Source organism: Micrasema longulum, unplaced genomic scaffold (genome assembly GCF_059751315.1).
Source record: "Micrasema longulum isolate JH-2025_06_02 unplaced genomic scaffold, ASM5975131v1 h1tg002545l, whole genome shotgun sequence".
In the NCBI taxonomy this organism is placed as follows: Eukaryota; Metazoa; Arthropoda; class Insecta; order Trichoptera; family Brachycentridae; genus Micrasema; species Micrasema longulum.
The window spans coordinates 2,252-22,602 of NW_028279684.1; the positions used below are offsets into that span (position 1 = coordinate 2,252).

Sequence of the window (20,351 nt, forward strand, 5' to 3'; positions counted from 1 at the left end):
CTAACGCGTAGCGAGAATTTAGATCATATAGCATCTTCTCGCAACAGTATTTAATGGTCAAATGTGTGAATTTCGCAGAAAATTCCACATATTATGAAACAGTTTTATAAACACTACTATAACAATGATAATGACGTATTTTTGTTTTTTTTAAGTCGTATTTATACCATTTTAGCTGGGGTATTCCTGCCCCCCCCCCCGCCTCCTCCTTCCTCCGGGAACTCGTGGATTTTTGTCACGGTCAGACTCGGAAAGGTTAAGTAAAATTCTTAGTAAACAAATAAGTAATATTTTTTTTATACTTTCACTATCTTATCAATAGGTTTTATATCACGAAATCGATAATAAGTAATAAGTACAAACAGCTCGATTAAAAAACAAGATAATCTAATGACATTGTTTTTAAGTTTATTTTACCATTTGTAGATACTAAACGCTTTTGTAATTTTTTTAGCATACCCATTAAGTTTATAATTATAATTTCATATTTGCTAGACAAATTTGTTTCCGGCAATTATTGTACGTCACAATGAGTGCTCGATCACTATGAAATTGGATTTATCATTTTAAAAACATACTACCTATAATTAACAGTGATATATCTACAATATTTTGAGTTTGTCCAAATTTTTGTAGACTGGAGGAAGGACTGAACTGAAGGACTGGATTCAACTCCCTGGGGAGGTGTTTATATTAACATATTACATATTATATATCGTCATATTACATATTATATATCTATTATATTACTCTATTACATATTATATATCTTCATCTCTGTTGTAATATGTTAATATAAACAGCTCCCCAGGGAGTTGAATCCAGTCCTTGTCTATAAAAATTTGGACAAACTCAAAATATTGTTGATAAATCCACCTGGTCCATGAAGAGGTATGGAAACTGAAAAAATAACATTTTCAGGCGTTGCCTAGTATGTAGGTAAATTAATTCAATTACACGAATCTCACCTGCATAAATAAAGGTTTCAGCTCTTTAACTTCACAAACATGAAAGAATTGAAGGAATATAGATGTTCAAATATGGGCAGAATGGTGAATGTTACACAGTGTGTAAAGTGACCACTTAAACCAGTCATTGACAGGTCATAAGCCCTGTAGATGCCTGGACTTCTATGTTACCTTCTCTTAAATTTTCTTCATCTCTGTTGTAATATGTTAAATTGATATATCTTGTTCTATCACAAATACGTAATGTTGTGTTAAATTATTTTAGATAATTAATGATTTCGTATCATATTAGGAATTTTCAGCGTGGATCGGACAGACAGGACGGACGTTTTGGAAATGGATTACCGATTATCTGATAAATGTTACATTTCTAAGATAGTTCGGTTCGGTCGCGTGAAACGATGATGAATCGGGTTGTGGTCCCGTGGCTAGGGTCTCGGACTCACGGCTCAAAGGTCAGTGGTTCTACACTACCCCAACATGATTACCATTTTCTAATAGGGAGTTATTTACAACTCATTAAAAATGGCCCTCAAATTATTCTAAATAAATAAATCGTCCGCATACCTAAAATATGATAATAAATCTGAAAAAATTAAAAACATTTTTTTTCATTATTTTTCGAAGTATACGTCAAAAACCATACACAGATATATTTATTTTTTTAGTTTGAATTAGAAAAATTGGCAGTGAAGGGTAAATTCTAAGCAGTATCACGATCGAGCAATTTGTATATTACCAAACTATATTACTTAATAATACATTTGTAGAAAGTAAACATATCAACAGCCAACAGCGTAAGGTCATGGGAATATTTTTAAACTTATTGTAGGTAGACATTTCGTTGAGCATATTTTTTTTCATATCCGCTACATTTTCTAGATTCAATTTTTACGAGAGTTTATTTTCATTCTGTTTGAATATTAACTATGAAAAAACATATCCGAGTATTTAGGTACATTGCGCGGTAAGTAGTAATTAATGTGCAAGACTCCGGTACCTTTACTGCGAAACGCAAAATTCCGGTATTGGCAATTTCTATTAGTGAATAATCCGTAATTCCACAATACAGAATACTGTAGATTAACTTTCGCGAGCGAGGTAATAATGTGCCATATTTACGAGTATTTTGCCGAGTGCAAATTACACGCGCGAAATCGCCGACGACCGCCGGAGGCTCGAGGACAAAAATCGATAGGGCCCTCGGCGCCGGATCTAAATATTTTGATAACCTATTTAGAGAAATTGTACTATGGGCCTATTTACCCGCTTCTCCGATTAGAGCTATCGTCGCTGTCATAAAACGAACGCTCTCGGCTCCGGGGACGACAGTCCGCGGCGGACGCGATCGGGTGCTAATCTAATTTGCAGGCATAAAGCCGATGCTCCGCTAATAGAAAATATCTGCTCGAGAACTAAAATAGACAAATAAACACATCAAAACGCGCGTGTATACATTATAATATAGGTACCTTCGAAATTCCGGAGTTGCGGCAAAAAAGGTTTTCAATCCAATTCGAACCCTTTTTGCTGAATCACTATATTTACAACAAAAAATCACTTTATTCCACAAACGCACATTTCACTTTAACGACACTCGCGACGAATACGGTATTCCCGACGATTATGTATTATTATTGACGTTTGCGTCGTATAAAAAGTCGAAGGAAAGGCGTATTTGACAGGTCGCGTCCGAATAAACATACATCTATGGAGTACGTACTCTCTCGCGCATAGAGCGGCGTGAACTGAGGCGCGAGTCGCGAACTGCGGGGCGCGCGACGCGAGCGAGTGCAGCCAACATTACCGCATTATTGCGAGACGCGAGAGGGAGTCTCGAAACTTCAAAACATTCTCCAAACTTTGTTTTGTAATAATTGTTGTTATTTTTGCCATTGAAATAATAAATGCTCGCGCTGCTGACCCCAATATTCTTATTTTATTATATCTACTCGATTTAACTCGTCATTTTAAATAATTAAGTTAAGTAAAATAAAACATGTATCGTTTGATTACATATTCGACTCGTTTTAAATTTATTTTTTGAGCTATATTTTTATTGAACAAGTTCAGTGCTACGGGAAATATTATTTGAAAAATGTTTTCTTACGCGCGGTAAATATTAGAGCACTTTGTTTAACGGCGAAGTTTTAAAAAAAAATAAATATATTTTTCATAAAAACAAACTACTTTGAACGACGTCACTAGTTTTTCCGAATCAACCAATGACGGAGTGTTGTGATCGATTTCCAAAACTAATTCCAATCAGCAGAACTCACCGAAGAAAACTTGTGACATCACACGCGGAGTAGTTTTAAAATCACAAAAATATTTAAAAAATCGTAGCGCTCATAATGCGACATACGACACACATTTTTTTTAAAGTTTTGGCTTAGTTTGAGAGTCTATTAAAAAAAAAAACCGCACTGAGCTCCCTCATTCGACAAAACCATGTATTTATTATTTCACGCGGATTATTTAGAATGTTGCCATTTATTTACTCGAATAAATAATAATTTTGAATAAAATGTCACAGACGTATTTTTTTTTAGGAAGAAATATTTGCTTTTTTATGATTTACCACAATACTTTTATTTAGGGGGCCATTTTCAACGAGTCTCAAATAACTCACTATTAAAAAATGGGAATCAAGTTGAGGCAGAATGGGGTTCGAACCTCGGACCTTTGATCTGTGAATCCGCGATACTAGCCACGGGACCGCGGACCACAACCCGGTTTACATATTATTTTATATCATGTTGGTATCTCAATTTAAAAAGTAAATTAGGAATTATCGCATCTTTTACTTTAGGAGTTAGTAATTTTCATCATCAGTACCTAATTTTAATCAGGATATAATTATTGCAGAGCATCTACATAGCTTTTTTATTGTTCCAGTTGTTTCAATTAACATAAAGGTATTAACTAAAAATAATTTCGCTAAAACGATTAAATAATCGTATCGCGCATTTTGTAAACTGTTAATGCAAAAAATCATCGTTAATTTTACCGAAATAATGAAGTTATTTAATCTTTTAATCGACTTACAAGATTAGTCGTGAGCATATTGCTGGCTCACAGCAGCAGTGAGATACACCCGAAATTTCCCATTTTGAGATACACGTACATATATTAATATCTTCAAATAATTCAATCTGTGGCTTAAATCTAAAAGAGCCAATGTGAGATTTATTATTTTTCCTTTCAATTAAAAAACATTTTATTGAACAATTTTACACACACATACATGCGTGTTAACGTTTTATATTAATATTTAATTTTTATTTGCACCACAACAGGCCAGAAGGCCCAATTACAGTGGGGAATTGCGGCACAGAATAACCAGGCTTCAGGAAAAACACGTGTATATTTTTTGTGTTCTCATCGGGAATCACAATATGGCATTTCTCCACAGTGTCTAGGCTCGAGAAAAAACACATTTGTATTTTTTTGGTTCTCATCTAGAGTCGAACCCGGAACCTTCAACGTGAGCCAAGCGTCTTAATTACTACACCACGGAAGCCGTTAAAGATGTCAAACAGTTTATTATAACGCTCCAAAATGGTAATTTTAACTTATTGACAATTTACGACATCGGCCCTTATAAATCCGTCAACTTATTTGAAAATATAGTATGCATAATCTACTTCAAATAATTTAATTCAGTCAGCCCTTTGCACACCTCGTAGTCCGATTATCTCAATACATATTCTTCGGAGATATCTCCCTGTCGCTTCGGGCTAGCGATAATGTAATCACGACCATGCCTTTCACCGAACTAAACGCCATACAAGATCGCTTGTTCTTCACAACAAATTCAGCTACAAAGAGCTGACGTGTATAATTAATCGTGGATGTTATTATTCGCGTGGATATTTCAGTCGCGCAGAGAGCAGACCACACCTGCCGCCGGTGCCGTCCTGCCGACCGTCTATTGAACAATATGCAACAATAACAAAATAACACGAACGTATCGGAGAAGCCGGTTTGACGGTAACTGTACATTCCGATACCGTTCATTGCGCGTAGAATTATACTACGAGACTGGAATTTTCATCAGATTCAGCACAGATTTCTTAGTGAATGGCCGCGTCACATCGTATAAATCAGCACAATACCAGTTCATTCGCGAATTTTAATAATCCTTCATTTATTTCTACTACTATCATCGCGCTATTGCCACGCAGAGGGAGGCAAAGAGGAGGACCCACCACGCACGTCTATCCCGCTTTTTTCCCATCATGCGAGTACATCGTGTCATGCTCATGCGCCATGCGCCATGCATGCCTTTCGGTTGTCTAATTTTGACATGACCGAGCTTGAGATTTTGGTTCATCTGATCATGCCACGTCTTTCTTGGTCATCCTCGTCCAACGTTACAATTTATTCTCATCATCACTCCATTGGTAAACCAAATGGAGCATATTTAAATAATATGCTACATGAAGTTAAGGTGATCTGTCTTACGCTTCAGGTGCTAGTCCAGGAACAATTTAATATTGGAGTAAACAACCTTTAAAATCAATATTACACGTTCTCAAGAATTTTAAGTGAACTCGCCAAGCATTAAACAGCGTTTTATAATATTCAATATACTTTTGTTTATCTAGTTCCTTCTGGGTGGGACAAATAAACAAAATTTTAATTATCCTTTTCTGTTTTTATGATATTCATGATAGGTGCCACAAATGTCGAGATCCGTGAACTGTGTAAAGCTGAGATATGCATTATCGACAGAATCAAGAAAGGGGTGCTGCGTGGGTTTGCACATGTATAGCGAATGGACAACGAAAAAACGGCTAAAAGGATCTACGATGCGAATGTTGATGGATGCAGAAAACGAGGAAGGCCGAGAAAGACATGGCACAATCAAGTCCATCAAATACTTCAAGATGGACATGTCAAAAGTAGGAAAAATCGGCGTGCGTGCATGAGAAAATATATGAATGTGGAGGAAGCGAGGACTGTTTGCAAAGATAGAGTGATATGGCGTTCTATCCTCTCTGCCTACCCCTACGGGAAATTGGCGTGATGGTTTGTTTTGTATTTGCCCGATTGTTTTATAAATATTTTTAGATTTTCAAGTACCTCCAAAAAGAATTCTTTTGTCAGAAACGGAAAGTTTGTTTTACCACCATCTGTCGTTAAGTAGCAAAACTAAGTACCATGCTGCCATCTTTTAATAAGTAGATGAACTAATTTTATTACTGATATCTTTGGATGACTAGTAAAAGCAATTTAATTTAAATATTTTTTCATAGATGTCTCTAAAAAACAAAGATTAAATATAAATAGTGCTGACCTCTATTGTCGAGTAGGTATAATAATGACATTTAAATAAATACTGACATCTATTGATGATTAAAGAAACTAATTTATTTAATTACTGACATCTATGAATGATTAGAATGCTCATGATTTAGTGTTACTTTTTCTAAATAGATGTCACTAGAGAGACAAAATGTATCTTTTTGATAATTTCCTTACCTGCATTAGATGCTGCATAGGGCACTGAATTGGTACACTAAGATCATCTGTTACACGAAGGTAAGGTTATTAATCTTACACTTCATACGTGCGGGCCCAGGGAAAATAGCATTATATTGCAGAATAGAAAACTTTTTAATCAATATTTCATGTTGACTTTAAGGAGCTGAACCTGGAACTTACCAGCACGGAAAGCGCATGTGCCAACCACTACTTTGCAAAGGGGGATATTTATTTTTTTAATAAATAGAAAACAATATTATGAGATCGTCGAAATTTTTATAGACACGTCATTGTATAGATTTAACCCTCTATGGAGTTATTAAGATATACTTAATGTTACAAACAGAGATGGAGAGATTTCGGAGAAGGAAACATGGACCAACTGGTCTAAGAGAAATTATAAACGCTTCGGAAATCTGGTATTATAATTTTAACTTATACCTACCGGAAACAGGTCTGATTGGACCCTGCAGTGAAAAGTTAATTAAACTAAATTGTAAATGATCAATTATGCGAAAAGTTGCTTTACCTTAATTGCACACAAAACTTTACCACACGCCTTTTCATGATTCAAAGCATTAATAAGTTTAAAATGTAATTTTATATCAAAATCGGCAACATCCATACCATGTTTTATTTCAAAACCAGCAACATCTGATCGCAGGGGTGCATTTTTTCAAAATGGATGCTAGTTTGCATTTGACATTGAGAGCGTGATGACTTGTTGCTCGTGTTTTTATTTTCCTTTTTAGTTAAACTTCATTTTATTTTATTTATCAATGAATTTCTTAAAAACTAGTTAAATCCACTTCATTATATCAGACGTGGTTAAACCCAAAATAAACCTTTATTTATTATGTATACTGTTTAAGATCTTATTATTTTATTTATACAAAATACATTTGAATGGTTCTTAACATCTAGATCTCTTCCTTTACAAAATTTAATTGAATTTTGACAATCTGTTACTGAAAAGTCTTGTTTCTAAAAACTGTTTAGTCAGGATTTAACCATTTTTGATATTAACTGACACATTTCGTCACTTTGGGGAAACAAGGTTCTATCTAACAAAATATGTTTTTTTACATTTAACTTTTATTACATTTACATTTAAAATCGGTTCTATCTGCTTAAAATTTTTGAAGAAAAACAAAATCAATTCTTAATTATTTTTAAGTTTAATAAGACAACACTAATAAAAAATATTAGACAAAATAATGTCTTCATTTAAAATTTTCATGTCTCAAAAAATTATGAATCTACATAGAACCTAGTTTCCCCAACGCGACGATTTGTTGATGAGTCCGATTCGCCGTGTACCCTTCATTCAAATGTAAGCATATCTGCAGAATAATAAGATAAATAAATATAAAGAATAAGGGAAAATAAAACAACATAAATTTGCAGGAGATCTGATATTTAGTATATTTCTTGTAATAAAAATGAGAAAAGCGCTTATAAAAGATTACAATGTAATTGTAAACATCTATCGCACAAAACCACCACCAAATGTACAATCCAGTACACCAGTATCTCGACATATACAATCATTTTTCGCATGCATTAAAAAAGAAAATGAAAACAGTGTATTTTAATTGCAATACAAAATTAAATACGAATGTAGACCACTTTTGTTTAACTACATTGAAATTGGATAAAAAATAGATTTTGAATGATGAAGTTTCGCTACCGCGTAGCGAGTGATGTTAGACTATCAGTCTTCTGATATAAGGCGTAGTCGGTTCACCGAAGCTGCCTTGAAGTATAGCATAATGTGATGATGTATCGTAGTACAGCTACAAGACGAGTGGATGGTTTGTGGCGGATGTCGCTAGAAGGAATGATTTATTGCGCTTTGTAAACTCGCGTACAGGTGATATCGTCCACGCTCATAATCTGGAAATAAAAATACATTTATTAGTCTTATTTCTGTTTTTGATAAATACATTTAAATGCAAAAAACACCTATTTTGTTAATTTTTTTACATATTATGTACATTAACATTTTAAATATTTGTGAGTTTATTTCTTTGATTTTATTTTGTTTTACAAATATTATTTGTATCGTTATTAACATAATAAAGTTTTTTTATTGAATTATTAACTATACAATAATATTTTGAGTTTGTTCAAATTTTTGTAGACAAGGACTGGATACAACTTCCTGGGAGCTGTTAATATGAACATATTACAACGGAGATGAAGAACATTTTAGAGAAGGTAATATAGAAGTCTAGGCATCTACAGGGCTTATGACCTGTCATTGTAACTCACCATTCTGCCCATAAATAAAGGTTTCAGCTCTTAACTTCACAAACATCAACAGATGAAAGAATCGAAGGGATAAAGATGTTCAAATATGGGCAGAATGGTGAATGTTATACAGTGTGTAAAGCGGCCACTTAAACCAGCCAATGACAGATCATAAGCCCTGTAGATGCCTAAACTACTTCTATATTACCTTCTCTAAAACATTCTTCATCTCAGTTGTTATATGTTATTATCTGTACCTCAGAGGCAGACGGATGCAAATCCAAACGTCAAATATTCAACACAAGCCTAAAGAATCTACTTTGTTTAAGAGATTTCTCATAATTTATAACCTTAATTTGTATATTCAGTATGTTAATACATTGGTCCATTATTATAAGACTTACATTTCTTCAAAATCAATGGACATGATCATAAAATGGATACGAAAATCGAAATGTCATTTCATCAAATTCTGGATTTGCATCCGTCTGCTTCCGAGGTACAGATATTAACTATTTACTTTTCTACACAACTTAAGAGTAAGTATTGTATTCCCACAAAAAATGGAATATTGCTGGTAATTTTTTTATATTTTGATTGTTCGATACTTACAGCAGTAAGTTCAGCGGGAGTGAATTCTCGAATGATAGTGGTAACTTTGCCATCGGCCGACTTCTGCGTTTGGGTCAACTTGTTCCCGTCCAATGTGCACACAGCCTTCACCTGGAATTATTACAAACACATTAACTAAAGATGGTATATTTTCAATTATTATAGTGCTATTCTATACAGGGTGTTATTTAAATCCTGTCATATCCGAAACCACGATGATCAGTATGGGCAAGACATATATTAAAAAAAATATTTAGAATGAAGAAAATTTAAAAAAATTATATATTTAAAAAAACAAATGGTGGCTGACTTCTGCAGGGGAGAAGCGAGGGGGGCGTGGCCGCACGGTTGACAGTGTATAAGACTTCCCCCTCCTTCCTCCTCGTTTCTCCCCTGCAGAAGTAAGCAACCAGTTGTTTTATTTGATATTTTATTTTTGTAAATTTTATTAATTATATATTTTTTTTTTAATGAGTCAATATGTCTTCTTGCTCATACTAATCATTGTGGTTTCGTATGTGACAGGGTTTAAAGAACACCCTGTATATAATAATCGGGTTGCGGTCCCGCGGCTAGTGTTACGGACTCACGAATCAGAGGTCCGAGGTTCGAACCCCACTCTACCCCAACTCGATTTCCATTTTCTAATAGTGAGTTATTTACAACTCGTCGAAAATGGCCTAGTATTTAATTTTTATTAAAAAAAAAAGGTTTCACATCGAAAATATTATTAACTTTTTATCATCAATCCAATCACTATATTTATTAAATTACTTTGTTCATACTACTAGAATTTCAATATTTTTTCATCCCAGCTCAGAAACAGGTCAGCAAAATGTTCTAATTTAAATGTTGTAAAAAAAGCCATTTACTAATGTAATAAATTTATTTCCGATATTAGATCAGATAACTAAGAATTGCTTCCCACTTTTTTAAAGACTAATTTAAACACCACTCCAATTTAAACACCACTCCAATTTAAAGACGAATCAAAAAAGATCAAAAATATATTTATAATATCTAATAATGCACATATTTATGTTATGTATGTATGTAAAAAAATATACTGTTTTGACTCTATACCAGGAGTGCCATTATGAATCATTTCGCGGGGGTAGAGAAGACATAAATTTGGAGATTTATTTTTTACATGCGACTACGCAAAAAAGGAACATATTTGGTCAATTCGACATAATTAAGTGTTTTGGGAAATGGTTAGGATCGCAATAATGTTATAAATGAAAATCATAATGTTTGATCTCACGTGTTTGTATTTATTTGACATTTAATCATCAGTGTGGCCATATTTGAAGCGTGTAGTCACATGTAAAAAATAAACATTCACAAATTAACTACTCTCTGCCCCCGCGAGAAGATTAATAATAGCATCCCCGATTAGCTCGCAACCAATTTATTCGGTAGAATGTTAAAGTAACGAACCTTCCTGCCGTCAGCAGTTTCCTCGTCGAACTCCTCTCCGAGCTTGAAGCTGATGACGGTGCTCTTGAGGGTAGAGTTAGAAGAGAAGGTGTACGTATCTCCCTCCTTCTTAAGTTCACAAACCGGAGAGACGGTGTTTCCCATCTTCCGAGTCACCAGGCCGACACCTGCAAACATTATGCACATTGACGCCTGCATGTTTTAAAATCCATAATAATATGCGCAGTTGAAGCAATATGTGTGCAGGCAAAATATTTTATTGATTTTTCATCAAATCAATGACTTATAAAAGGTGCGACACCATTCGTGAAATAATTTAACTAATTTTTAGACGAAGTCAATGAGATTTAAATTGTCCCGGATTTAAATTCAGGTGTGAAAAAAATATGACATATTTTTTTTAAACTAAGCTATTTCCAAATCTTATTATATTTAAAGCATTATTAACTTTGTGGTCCAACATTTTACAAAATAGTATTAAATATTTGTATTTAACCTCTTACCAAACTTTCTATGTCTACCGGTTTTGAGACGTACCCGTCTCTTAAAAAAAGAATAAAGGGTGAAAAGTAAATAAAATGGAAACATTTCACATTACGAAAGCTTTAAAAAAAATTGTTCCTTTGATCAATAATCAAACAACCTTTCAAATTTAAATTGGTGTCTTGACGAAGAGACGGGTACATCTCGACATAGAAAAGTGAACATTGTAAACAAGAGTAATTTCATCAAAATACACAAATATCTATTCAGCTTGCATTTAAACTTTAATATTTCAGTAAATCCACGAGGTATAGAAATTATATTTTAAGTCAATTGGTTTGATAAAAACGATTGTTCAATTTTTAGTACACTTTGATAAAAATAATAAATTATTCGATAAGAGTTATATGACAGCGGTCGGTTTATCACCACAATGCAATAATTACGAGTATTATAACAAAAAACTCTAAGTCATACAATATTATCGTGACATTATTGGAGATTACCTTTTTATGATGAAGTTTTATTCTGTATAAAAAAATATATATAAATTTTAAAAAAACATGTATGATGCAGCTAGTAACCTCACCTCCCCTTTCAAATACCATCACTTTTGACTTACTTTCGTTCATCACCAATTCGCTCTCCAGGCATACATCATACGTTCTAGAGTCTAGAGACTATTTGCTGCAAATCAGCCTTGCTGCTTGCTAACAGAACTGCATCATCAGCATACAACAAGCAGCTTACTGAAAAATGATCCATTTTTACTCCAATGCCCATACATTTTATCTCTTTCATACAGTTGTCCATGTATAGAATAAACAATCATGGTGACATTACACATCCACCATTTAGTTTATAATTTTATTATATAAAATATTTATCTTATTTAATAAACCTACACTAAAAAATGTAAAATTACAAATATTCATTGCCATTTGCATTATGTTTGTATATTTATAACCAGTCTGATTTGTGAACAATGTCAGTATTTCTGAAATTCACTTAACATGGTTTCTACTCGTATATAAGGCGGTTCGAATAATTTGATTATTATTCATTCAGGGTTTCTTATAGTGCGGTTTCCATACAAGCTTCTTTTTCGACTTTGAAGATTACTTTTATGAGTTCCTTGACATCTCATGATCAGATCGAAACAGAATGTAGTAGGTGCTAGGATTCATCCTGCGTACTGCTAGGGTTTTCGGTAGTACACGAGTATTGAGAATCCTTTACAATTCGAGTGGCTCGATGATTTGGGGACCATGCGAGTTAAATTACTCTCTTGTGGTGGAGAGGGTTCAGAAGAAATTTCTTCAATTTCTCTACACGAGGGAGTGCAGATATTATCTATGACTTTATTCCATTGAATTTCTCCAGGTTGCGCTCGGTTGCAACAGTTTAAAGACCAGAAGTGATGCGTATTTAACTACGCATTTCTTTTGATTGTTGCGCAGTATTGTCGACAATCGTGAAATTATGCTGAGCATTAGCTTTTATGTTCCGGATACCTTGGACAAAACATAATTAACGTAGGATTTTGAGTATTATTCAATTAAAATCTATAACCTACTTCCACTATCTATTAAAACAGTTAGTAGCGAGAAAATGTTTAAAAAGGCTATAAAAAAATGGATAGTGGAGCTAGGTAGAAGTAAAATGGATTGTCTCATTCGCCTCAATATTGAATCAACCGCTCCACAAGTGTATAGCTTATGCTAGGTTTTTGTTATTTTCATTGTGCGTTTTGTATTATAAATAATATAGATGTACATATATACCTAGTTTTTAAAACAGTCTGAAATAAATAGACTGTTCCCAGTCTAATAAACGGGACCAACGTGCCAAGTTATGGCTGTTGACAGAGCAACCTCTATGTTGAACAATATTGCATTGGACATTAATATTTTTCACGTCCCTGGGGGAGTTTTTCAATACAAGATTCTCTTATTTTTTTAACATATTCTCGAGATATTACAACCTACGTGTTATTTTTATATATTTGTGTGTAGTTAATTTTGTTGTATTTTTTTTATCATTTGTATTTGTATGAAGACCAGTCTGAAGATGCCCCTTAGAACGCGAAAGGGCTAATTGGTCAAACAAATATGTGGAAGTGTACCAAGTATTTTTAATTAATAACTTATATGTACACATAAGTTATTACATCGTTAGTATGAATTAATATATTTTTATTTTGTAATATATGTACATATAGATAAAAGAATAAAATAGATTTGATTGAATAATAGGGTACGAATTAATCGGGTTATAGGTGGGTTGACTGTATGTCACTCTGATTGTTTATTATAGTACTGCGCAAAATAAAGTTATTGATCTTTACTCGTAAGGAAGTCGTAGATTTGGTGAGAGATCCAACATATTATTTAATTAATAAATAAATATTTGATGGGAGTATTGAAGGTGAGATATTTTGCAAGTAAATAATGGCTTATGACATTAGAAACCAGTTGTTTGGAGACAAAGCGAGGAGTGGATCAGTATATTATCTAACTCCAAGCAAAGTGTTTGTGCGGTGCAGCCTACATCCGATATTTAAGATGAGCATAATTGAGGTAAGCATATTTTTTTCAATATAATTTTGTAATTGTAATGAAAAATCATTTCAATTTTTATTTGAAATTTATGAAAAAATAATAACACAATATTTGTGTATCCGGGAAGTGTGTTTACTAGGGATGGAATGGCCGAGACAGATATCGAAAGGAGGGTGAGCATCGGGAACAGAGTGAACGGCGCACTTAAATCCACCTTGGGATGGGAGCGAGGTATAGAATTGGAAAAACAAAGATGAAAGAAGGCTAAATGTTGTCGAAATGAGATCTCTCAGGCGAATGGGTGGCAAAACTATGCACGATAGGTGTGCCGGAGGCGAAATTAGCAGTTCACAATGGAGTCTTGGTGCCGACCCTGATTAATGGGAGTGAGGTTTGGAATTGGAAAAACAAGGATGAAAGCAGGCTAAATGTTGTCGAAATGAGATCTCTCAGCCGAATGTGTGGCAAAAAGAAGTACGATAGACAAATGGCGAGATTCGTGTGTTATCGGCGAAATTAATTCTGCATTGGTTTGGACATATAGAGCGAATGAACTGCGAAAGAATAGTTAAAAGAATTTACAATGTGAATGTTGATGGATGCAGAAAACGAGGAAGACCGAGAAAGACATGGCATGACCAAATCTAACAAATACTTAAAAGTGCCCACTTAAACCAGGCAATGACAGGTAAAGTAAATGCCTAGACTTCTATATTCCTTTCTAAAAATAGTTCTTCATCTCTGTTGTAATATATCAGTATTAAATATTACTATCATATCCGTTTGTAATTATGCATAATTCCAGCATTGTTCTTTGTTTTTTTTCAGTCTAAAGGTTATAACTGAAAAAAAAACTAGAAATTCTTTTGCATTTATCAACCATTTTGCTGCAGAATTATTATTGACAAAATACGCCATTTCGCTGTATTTGTTTTGAACCGGTATATCAATATTTCTGCTATGTAAATATTTCAACAAAAATATGGCAGACAAGTGTTAATTATTTTTTTTATAAAAGTACGAGGTACGGAACCAAAAAATACACCATTTAATATTTAAACAAAGATGAAGAATCTCTTTGAGAGGGGATAAATTGAAGAAATATAGATATTCGAAAATAGGCAGAGCAAATTATGTTACAGAATGTGTAATGTTATCTTTAAACTAGTTTAATGACAAGCATATTATATTTATCGTAATTTTAGGACGAAAACGACTTAACTCAAAAAAAGCTCAAAATAAGTCAAGATCATAAAACGACTTCAATGAACATTATCCATCTTTCTACATTTCAAAAAACGCAACCTTCGAATGGGAATAGAACAAAACCGTCGGTACATCGGTATCTTTATTACTCGGAGAATTTAGATTCCGTGTCAGTTAGGAAGCGACACAATTAATGTTGTGTTTACATTGCTTGTGAAGGACGCAACGCAGACAAACATATAGAGACCGAAAGCCGGTTGAGTCAATTTTATTCCGATACAAATGGCATGTTGACTTTATTTTTAAAATATATTAAAACCACTATTTGGCTTTATGATTGTTTCGTTACGACTTACCGATAATCTGGGTGACTTATTCAAGTTAATGTCATTTAATTATTTAAATTATCGATAATCTTTACGTTTATGTCATTTCGTGAATAAATAAAAACATGTGTTTGGTGACCTGATCTGACCTAATAACAATTATCTCATTATCTTATTTATCAAAGTGCCTTTGTTTGTTTTTTTAATCAAACTCATTAAATGAATGTCTCATATAAATAAACTTATAATAATTTATTTTTATTACGTTTTTTTTATAGATTCATAGCTGAAAGCCTTCGGTGTAATTTCTAACTCAAACTTTGGCGCATACTTCGAAAAATACGAAACAACCGACAAAATAATACGAAGATGTCACAATTTACATTCTTGTTTTGCAATTTCCCAAAAACTTGATTTTTTGAGTTAAGTCGTTTTCGTCCTAAAGGTGCGATATGTATTAAGTATTAACATTAGTTATGTCCGTTTTGTCCTATTTATAGATTCTTTTCTATCTTACAAATATTGATTGTATTTTTATGTCGACTAAACCATAATCTCTAGGCTAAACATTACGGACGATAAATAAATCTTATTTTCAGTTATCAGATTTGAGCTAAATCCATAATTCAGCATGTGTTCGCGTTCGCTAATAAGTCGATTACTGAACTGATAAAAGACATTTCTTTTAATCTCGACATTATGGCCGTATGGAATATGGACTGTAACAACTATTTATTGTTCAATAATAATGTAAGGGCCGGTTGCATCGAAAATATAATATATGTTTATAAATATTCTAGATTTATTTGTCTTTTAATAGCCTAGATATCTTTTAATAGTCCAGATATCTTTTAATAGTCAAGATATCTTTTAATAGTCTAGACTAGACTATATAATAGGTATACAAAAGAACTAACAAACTCGATTCAGAATAACGGAGAATAGACGTTTTGGATTTTTTGCTCTATATTTTTCGTCATCAAATTGAACGCAATTTTCCTTTTTTATTTCCCTTCATTCATCCCCCCTCACCTCATCAATTTCCTTATTTTTCCTTCCCACTATCTCCTTGCTTTGTCCCTATTAATTTTATTTTAATTTGTACGAATAATGTTGATTCAATTGCTTACAATTACTATTTTTAAAATATTTCAAAACTGTGTTCTTACGCGCGGTAAAAATCAGAGCATTGTACGGCGAAGTTTCTCGAAAATGTGCCAAAAAATTATTCCAATGAAAACTAACTACTTTGAACGACGTCACTAGTTCTTCGGAATGCACCGATGATAGATTTCCGGTTTACGGGAAGCCAACCCACCAATCAGCAGAACTCACCGAGAACTTGTGACGTCACAGGCGGAGTAATTTCAAAATCACAAAACTTAAAAAAAAAATAGCACTGATAAAAATATTTATTGAAAAAACAACTTCTTCATTGCAGCGTATCTAGATCATTTTTGTAACATAGAATGTAAGGTGATCTTTACATTTTGTATCACCCGTCGCGCTCGGATGAGAGGAATGCTCTCCCGAAACTATAGCTGTGTTCTACTATAATAATTTATTTTTATTTAATTTAATAAAATTATTATCAAATCAGACTGATGTAAATTTGAAAAATTACAGTAACAGCAAAGATAAAAAATAAGCGGGATTTATTTTTAAACGCTAGCGTTAAAACCAATATGTTTTTAAATCAACAAGGTGTATGCAAATTATTTTTAATAATAATGAAAGCCCGTTTTTATGAGAAGCCGCTAAAATATTCATACAAATATTGTGTTGTAATTTGTGACGTACGTAGGCCAATTTAACATACAATGCTTATTCGTAGTCTGCCTACTTATTGGGAAAAAACTAGAAACATCATAATGTTACTGTTCATTACCTATTTGTACGAAATATGTCTACAATAGTGGGCCAAAGTGCACTCCTAAATATATATGTTTTTTATTTGACTGTTTATACAAAGTATTACGTGTTGTACGTTTTAACAAAACGTAATTTATTTTAAATATATATATGGCGTTAGATTTGTGAGCACCCTGAAATTTCATGAACACATAGAGACAATCAGTGGCAATGCATTGAACATGTTAGGATTCGTTCTGTGTACTGCCAGGGTTTTAAAATACCCGCGTACTGAGAACTCTTCACAACTCCTCGGTGCGATGTAGTCTTGAGAGTGGCTCGATGATTTAAAGGCCACATGAACTGAAGTACTCTCTTATGATAGAGAAAATCGAAAAGAAGTTTCTGAGATATCTCTACATGAGAGAGTGGGGGTATTATCCTCGGCTCTACCCGACTGAGTTTCTCCAGGGTATGCTCGGCTACAACAGTTTAGAGACTAGAAGGAATGTTTATTTGACTACACATTTTTATCGATTATTGCGCGGTATGGTCGATAATCCTGCGGTTGTGACGAGCATTGGTTTGCAAGTTTCTGATAATTTTCTAAGACAGCGTCAGCATAGATTATTTCATATTCCGATATACAAGACCACCCTGCCGTTGGAAGGGCTATCGCTACGCTGAACAACATCGCTCTGGATGTTTATCTGTTCCATGTATCCGAAGGGGTTTTACGGAGCAGGATTCTCCTACTACTACTTTGACACGAGTCTCTTTCATGTATCTGTTTCTTTTTTATAGTATGTACGTATTGAATGCATGTGTGTAATGTAAATGTTTTTTTTCAATAAATGAATTGAATTGAAAAAATCAAATTTGCGTCCTTACGATTTACTCGAATATTTCAGTTTTGGGGCCACTTTCAACGAGTTGTAAATACAACAATGTTTTGAGTATGTCTAAATGTTTGCAGACTGGCTGGATTTACTTCCTAGTGAGTTATTTATATCTAAATTTGTTGCAACGGAGCGGGAAACGTTTTTGAGAAGGGAATATGGAAGTCTAAGCATTTATAGGACTTATGATCTTGCGTTGTCTGGTTTAAGTGGCCACTTTACACACTGTGTAACATTTACCATTCTGCCTGTGTTCAAACATCCACATTTCCTCAACTCTTCCATCTGATGACTTTTGTGAAGTAAAAGAGCTGAAACCTTTATCATGTGGGAGAGATTCTTGCGGCTGAACCAATTAAACCGGCTTAAAACAATTAATATTCAAATGTATATATTTTTTTGTGAACGTCAACTACGCCTAGCGGCGCAATTGCGAAGTTCTTCTTTTTTTTTTTTTATTATACGCCTCCACTCGTTTGCGAGTGATTTTGGACGCGAAGTTCTTCTTAGTTACAGAAATGCACTGATAGGAATACGTTTCAAAAATATAATCAACGTGGGTTAATATTATTGTTGCGTTCCCTAAAATCCAATGAAAAGAAACGAATGGGTCGAAATTATAAGGAATTTAAGGAAAGACTCTGATTGGGATCCACTAAAAACTTTACAATACAAACTCTTTTATATACCAAAAATGAGTACCCTCCAATTTTTGGTAGCATTTGCTTTATCGTCGAATGCAGCTCGGGGCTGGTATTCTAAATACATTTACAGCGCGCTATAACGCGTATTTAATACGTAAAAACGCGCTATACCGCGCTATAATTGCGTTCAGAATACCAGCCCTGGTATAAATAAACAATCTTAGTAATAGGGAAATATATATATTATTTATTTTTTTACATTTTTTAAGCAATAAAGGTCTATGAAATACTGACCAATATATATATATATATTTTAATTGTAATTTTGAATTCCCGCAAAATTCCCGCATTGGCCACGCCCCTAATACGTCATGATTCATGTTTATTTGTTCCATGTTTCTAGTCACGTATTTTTGTTAAATTTCTTTTTTACATTTATGTATGAAAACATTTTTCCGCAATATCCATATTGATTTTGAAAATACAACTTATTATTCAAAATCCATTTAATATATTTTTATCGGTATTCGTAGTATGTGAAATTTCCCTATTATGGGTACGTTTTCGTAACACAGCTTTTAAAAATATTTTCCTGTATAGGGGGCGTCTATGTTTTAATATGTCAATGGTTACTTTAAACAAATGATGTAAATATATTTATCGGGAAAAATTGTCGCCGATAGAAACGTTAAGCTACAGCTACAGTCTGGGTATTGGGTATAGAGTATAGAGTATTGAGTATTGACATTGACAGAAGATAATAATATTACACTGTCCCAGTGAATGCGCAGGAGATATTTAAGTACCTCTAATAGTCTAGTATTAGGGGCAGAGTACAGATCAAAAGTCAATAGTCGCCATCGGATCGGCCATTGTACACTGTACGGTATACTCTTATAATGATTACTGCGCTGGACCACCAGACGCAGAATGTATTCATCATTTTTGCTACCGCAAAACCGTCCAATTTCGCCCGCTTTTTTACAATTATGTTGATTTTCTCGAAAAAATGTAAGCTATGCTTTACTTTTTAATTTCTAAGAATGACCTAGGTAATCATTGAATTGGGTTAGAGTTAAATGCGATTACGAGCAATTTAAAATTTTGATGGCGAAAAAAATTACCTTCATGTTCGTCCATGTTTGCCAGCAAATATTATTTGTTGAATTGTAGCTCATAAGGCGTTATTGTCTAAGAACTAATTTATTGAATTATTAATTTAAGGGCAAAATTGTCGTTTGAACATATTATTTTCAACGGCTAACTAATAAAATATTCGACAATGTTTGAGTATGTCCAAATGCTTGCAGACTGGCTGGATTTCCTCCCTAGGGAGTTATTCATATTTAAATTAATTGCAACAGAGAGGGAAAACATTATTGAGAAGGGAACACAAAAGTCAACAGATGGAAGAGTTGAGGAAGGGTGGATGTTTCAACACGGGCAGAATGGTGAATGTTACACAGTGTGTAAAGTGGCCACTTAAACCAGCCATTGACAGGTCATAAGCGCTGTAAATGCCTAGACTTCCATATTCCCTTCTCAATAATGTTTTCCCTCTCTGTTGCAATTAATTTAAATAAAATATTCATCTAAAAACAAGGGGGCAAACTTACCC

The 20,351-nt window shown here is 33.6% G+C and overlaps 1 protein-coding gene across 2 annotated transcripts in view; it reads right to left on the reverse strand.

Moving 5' to 3' along the window:
• Positions 1–7,858: 7,858 nt before the first annotated feature.
• The window catches only part of fabp (fatty acid binding protein), a 46,522-nt gene continuing 34,029 nt past the window's right edge, over positions 7,859–20,351 (reverse strand). For both annotated transcript variants that reach the window (XM_088240647.1, XM_088240646.1), the window contains exons 2-4: positions 10,764–10,930; positions 9,324–9,434; positions 7,859–8,354 (exon numbers count right to left, since the gene is read on the reverse strand). In XM_088240647.1, coding sequence (XP_088096773.1) covers positions 8,304–8,354; positions 9,324–9,434; positions 10,764–10,930 — 329 coding nt within the window. In that variant the 3' untranslated portion in view covers positions 7,859–8,303. The remainder of the gene's footprint in view (positions 8,355–9,323; positions 9,435–10,763; positions 10,931–20,351) is intronic.